This window comes from Brassica napus, chromosome C2 (assembly GCF_020379485.1).
Source record: "Brassica napus cultivar Da-Ae chromosome C2, Da-Ae, whole genome shotgun sequence".
In the NCBI taxonomy this organism is placed as follows: Eukaryota; Viridiplantae; Streptophyta; class Magnoliopsida; order Brassicales; family Brassicaceae; genus Brassica; species Brassica napus.
The window spans coordinates 39,599,754-39,605,753 of NC_063445.1; the positions used below are offsets into that span (position 1 = coordinate 39,599,754).

A 6,000-nucleotide genomic window follows, 5' to 3' on the forward strand; every position below is an offset into this window, starting at 1 on the left:
TTAGTGCCTCCTGACATGTCACCTATGCTCCGTAGGAGCAAACGAGGAAGGATTGAAAAATCATTTGGTCCTGATTTTCAAATATATTTAGTTGAAGGATCAAAAGATGAGATTGGTTTCCAACACTCATATTGTTATCATATTGATAATGATCCAAGAACTGATGGTGAAGCTATGAATTCTCAGGATGTTTCTCTTTGGAAAGAACCAATAAATGATGAGATGGACTCCATCATGGGAAATAATACTTGGGTCTTGTCGGATCTCCCACCTGGTTGCAAGCCTTTAGGCTGCAAATGGATCTTCATAAAGACGATGAAAGTTGATGGAACAATAGACAATTTTAAAGCACGATTGGTTATTCAAGGCTTTAAACAAAGGGAAGGTATTGATTATTTCGATACATATGCTCCAGTTGCTAGGATCTCTTCTATAAGATTATTAATTGCCTTGGCAGCAATTAATAACCTTGTGGTTCACCAAATGGATGTTAAGACAGCGTTCTTAAATGATATTTTGGAAGAAGAGGTGTATATGAAGCAACCTGAAGGTTTCATTATGCCTAGAAGTGAGCATAATGTGTGTAAGTTGATCAAGTCATTGTATGGGCTAAAGCAAGCACCTAAGCAGTGGCATCAAAGGTTTAATGAGGTTGTCTTATCAAATGGTTTCCAGTTAAACCAATCAGATAAGTGTTTATATAGCAAATTTGATAAATCTGGAAACGGAGTAATCATTGGTACTGAGTATATTGATAAATATGTTGATGACATATTGATCTTTGGTACTGACCTTAGACAAGTAGAGCTTACAAAAGCATTTTTGTCATCAAATTTTGCAAGGAAAGACATGGGGGAGGCGGATGTGATTCTTGGAATTAGAATCAAACGTGAAAACAAAGGACTATCTTTGACACAATCTCATTACATTGAGAAAGTTCTTAAGAAGTTCAATTGTGAGAATTGTTCTCCAATGAGCACTCCCATGGATGCGAGTGTGAAGCTTATGCCTAATACAGGACAAACAATATCATAAATTGAATATTCACAAGTGATTGGCTGCTTAATGTATGCCATGACGAGCACTTGGCCAGATATAGCTTACGCTGCAGGAAGGTTGAGTATATACACTAGTACTCAACATTGGCAAGCCTTAAAAAGGGTGCTCAAGTACTTGAAAGGAACCATTAATTATGGTTTGTCATATGTCGGATTTTCTTCGGTGCTAGAAGGATATTCAGATGCAAGTTGGATTACCAACATACAAGATCATTATTCTACAAGTGGTTGGGTATTTTTGCTTGGGGGAGGTGCCATTTCATGGGCTTCTAAGAAGCAAACTTGCATAACAAGTTCGACTATGGAGTCGGAATTCGTAGCATTAGCAGCTACTGGTAAAGAAGCAGAGTGGCTAAGAAACTTAGTATACGAGATTCCATTATGGCGGAAACCAGCATCACCAATTTCTATCCATTGTGATAGTCAAGCTACCTTGGCTAAGGCCTATAGCCAAGACACCTCGTACACCTGGGCGTTATACATAGCCCAGTACGTGAGCTGATCACTCACGGGGTGATTACAATAGAGTTTGTTCGGTATCAACAAAATTTAGCAGATCATTTGACGAAAGGATTTGCTAGGGACTTAGTTATTAAGTCGGTTAAAGGGATGGGTTTAAAGTCCATTTAAAATCTTTAATGGTAGGATACCTAATTCCCCTCTAATACGACATTAGATGCTGAATTCAATGTGGAAAGCCTACACTTAAAGATTGAAGCACATTTTTTTTATCATCCCAAGGTATGTGCTTGGATCTGCAAGAATGAGATAGGTTGAAATATTATTCTTAAGAAATACTTAAAAAATGCATTTACAGGTGCATGAGTGAAAGTATTTACCTATATGAGTGTGAAGTGATGCCGCTTCAATAAGCTGAGACTTGGCTTTGTACGCGCTCAAGAATGGATAGGGACACATGGCTTATAATAGTGTCAATTATAAACTCTTAGAGTAGTGTGAAAACACATGTGTGTATTATCTTCATGTGCCCAAAATGGGTTAAAGGATTCAATCCGTAGGACATCCCGATTCTCGGACATTTGGAATGTGTAGTACACTAAGATGGAAATTCAATTCTTCGAACATTTTCATTTATGCATGAGTTTCATATATGTATTATTTATTTAATGAATCTATGATTACACTTAAATTGGGGAGGAATGTTATATATTTAAGTGAATAGGTGTAATGTTTCATGTGAACCATTGCAATTGTTTGTATGAACAGTTGCAACTATAGAAATAAAACATTGCAACTATTGATGATTGCAACTTTTGGTAATAACCATATTAATTAATTGCAACCTTTGGTGATTAACCATTGTAACTCTTCACTAATCATTGTAACTTTTCATTAATATTTGCAAGTTTTGGTTTAACCATTGCAACTATTGGTTGCAACTCTTCACTCTCTATATAAAGAGGTGTAGGCATTGGCAAATGAAGATAGAAAAAAAAATCAGAAACTAATAGTTAGTAAGAAAGAGAGAGAGAAAAAGATTCATTGTTCAAAGATCATAAAAGACTTTGAAGAAACGCATATAAACACTAAAGCTCTATTTGTTTCTCTGGTATCTTAGCCTAGAACAAGAGTGAGACTTTGATTGTCTTATCCTACAAAGCGATTTCGTGTAACCCAAGGTTTGGAATAGGGTCGAAATACTCTTCAAGAAAAGTACGGCGATTCAGTCATTATCCAAGTATCTAATTCACAATTTTACGGGTTACAACCCTTAATAACCAACAATCTCTAAAGGGATCAACTATAAGAAGGAAGCTAGAACAAGAGAGAAAACACGTGAGAAACCCTAGAGGAAGCTTACTACACATATCGACCTCCTTCGAGCTTGCATTGAGCCCTTTCCTTTTGTCGATCTTCTTTGTAGTTTCTGATCTCATTCTTCATTGTATTGAATCTTATTTAATCAATAAAATCCATTCTCGTCAACCGGAATCTGATTATATTGTTGTGTTCTAAGGATATTGTTGCCCACATCCTTTTTCTTCTAACATTCAGTCACTACAAAATACTTAGCGTAGATTTTAGGATCTACAGTGCTTCAAGATGAAAGATGACATTCCAGGGTCTAATGCTTACATTACTGGACTAAATCTTATTGGTGGAGTCACTCTGTGTCATTCTGCTCTCCAGATCACAAAGATTGAATTTTCAAGATTTTTACGTTGGCGATGTTTTAATGTTTTTCTGGTGTTTTTTATTTTCCAGGGATGGATAAACGGGCCGTTGATAACGACGGTGGGGATTCCATTGAAGGAATTGTATGCAGAGTTTGTTTTGAATGATCCAAAGAAGTTCAATTAGCTGTTACTGGTTTCTTTAATAAGAGCTTTCAAGGGCTTCCGCCATGGCTGTTGTTTTGTAGTTGAGATATATCATGCAGAATAGTTGAGATGGTATAATTCTAAATTTGTATGGTTTTAATTTTGTTTTTTTTTTGGAATGCAATGTGTAGTGATCAGAGAGATGTGTAGTATTAAATTTCAATTGTTGTCTATGTTGTATTGAGTTGTATGGTATCTGATTATTCGGGGAAACCGTGTAAAAGTGTTTGGTGGTTAATTGTTTTCAAAGACGAAAACATATCCTAAAATGTAGAAATCTGTATCAAATTACAATAAAACATGTTTCAGTATAAGTCATGTCGCGAGTCAGAGCGTGTGGCTAGCTGATAATGGATTATCTAATGGTCTTCGAGCTAGCTAACGATGTAATCAACTTGTCTGTGTAGTCAAGGATTATGCAACAAGCACTTTTAAGTTTCTCTTTCGGAGAAGTAACAATACAAGACAATGAGAAGAGAGACAGAAACATGAATGCATTCTATTAAAGATGGTTTAACTTCAATTAACCTACAGATACATAGTCTTTTGTACGGCAAAAGTCCGTATTAAATATTTTGAATCTCTTATATATTATTTGAAAAACATTACAACATTTGAGTTATGACACGTGTTAACACCGTAATAGTTTTTAGATTCTTTAGAGAAATAGGTTGGTTCATATACATAGTCTTTTGTACCATCAAAACTCCATATTAAATTTTGTGAATCCCTTATATATTATTTGAGAAATATTACAACATGTGAGTTATGTCACGTGTTATCATCATAATAATTTTTCAAAAAAATAGGTTGGTCCATGTAAATATATATTATAATATGTAAAATATAACATATATAAATATATAATATAGTTTTTTGATTCAACATTTGTGGCCTTCTAAACATTATTTACTTTTCATTCTACATAGATGTTTTGGAATACAATCACTTATGGTCAACTATTTGCATTTATAAAGAAAGAAGGATTAGATATATGTCAAGAACATAAAGATAAGAAACGTAATGATAAATTTAAATTCAAAATAACTATGGGATCACTTTGTGATCAATATGGTTATAATCAACTTAACCATCCGTCAAGAATTAAACGATTAAAAATAGATATAATAAAACTAAATATCATCATAAGAATAAAAGACCTGGACATAAGTCCACAGAGTGTAAAATGAAAAAGAAGATAATTGAAATATTCCAAGATCAACCAGATATACAAGAAAAATTAACTAAACTATTAATATTAGAGTTAGAAACATCGGAAAAATCGAGTAGTGATAACTTTATAGAAGAAATAGGAAATATTAGTGATTCTTCAATAGAATCACAAGAATTGTCAGATAATTTATGTAATTGTAAAACTATTAACGTTATGATAAAAGATGTTGATAAAAACATTTCTGCTAGATATAATTGATAAAATTGACGACCTGAAAATTAAAAAGAAATATTTAACCAAACTAAATGATATAATATACCAAGAAAATCAATTATCTAACCCTCAACCTCTTAGTTTAAATAAAATATTTGAAAAATATCCTACACAAATTTTATTCAAACAAGTAACTACCGGAGAATTACAAAATGAAGTTAAACAATTAAAGACACAGATCAAGGAATTACAATTAATAGTAAATCAACACGAATTAAAACAATTACAAAAACATGCTAGATTATCATTAATCGAAGCAAAAAATAATATTCAAGCATCCACAAGTAATTCAAATCAAGCATCCACAAGTAATACAAATCTAGAAATTAATGAAAATAAGCAAAATAACTCTGGTGAAGACTATATTCAAATAATTAATAAGATCAATTATCAAAAATGGTATACAAATATTACCTTACACGTAGGACATGATTTCAAAATAAATATAATAGCATTAATGGATACAGGTGCTGACTACAACTGTATTTGCGAAGGAATTATACTATCCAAATATTATGAAAAAACTACTGAAAAATTAAGTGGAGCAAACGGAAGTAATTTAAAGGTTCAATATAAATTACCATATGCAAAAATATGTAATCAAGGATATTGCTTCAAAAATCAGTTCATTTTAGTAAAGAACTTAACACAAGAAGTAATATTAGGAACTCCATTTTTACGCAAATATATCCGTTCAAAGTAACAGAAATAGGAATAACCACGAAAGTAGTAAAAATCAATGGTATCAGAGAAGAAAATACATATTTTTTACCATTGATTTTTACTACTTTCTTTTATTTTAATATTTGAATTATTGTTACTTTGATAATTAATTTGATAAACAAAGTTTTAATATGTATTAAACTTAAGAATTATACACAGAATATGATTAAACTTACTTTTTATTGATCTTGAAATGGTATACAAGTTTTCGAGATTAGAAGATTAAAACTTAAAATTTGGAAAATTTCTTGGAGTTTTTAGAGAGAAGGGAGAGCTTTTAGGGAGATGAAAGTTTAGAGAGTGACATCGCTCGTGTCCCCTTCCTTGATCATGAATGCGTATTTATAGGCAAAGGTTGCTTGAATAAGGTCTTGCAACGTGTCATCTTCTAGTGGTGCCGACACTTGATTTAATACGTGTTGAGTCTTGA

The 6,000-nt window shown here is 32.5% G+C and overlaps 1 protein-coding gene across 1 annotated transcript; it reads left to right on the top strand.

Annotated features, from left to right (window-relative positions):
* The first annotated feature begins 1,074 nt into the window (after positions 1 to 1,074).
* LOC125582387 (secreted RxLR effector protein 161-like) lies at positions 1,075 to 1,560 on the top strand. The gene has a single exon (XM_048749063.1). The coding sequence runs from the start codon at positions 1,075 to 1,077 to the stop codon at positions 1,558 to 1,560; it is 486 nt and encodes a 161-aa protein (XP_048605020.1).
* Positions 1,561 to 6,000: the final 4,440 nt, after the last annotated feature.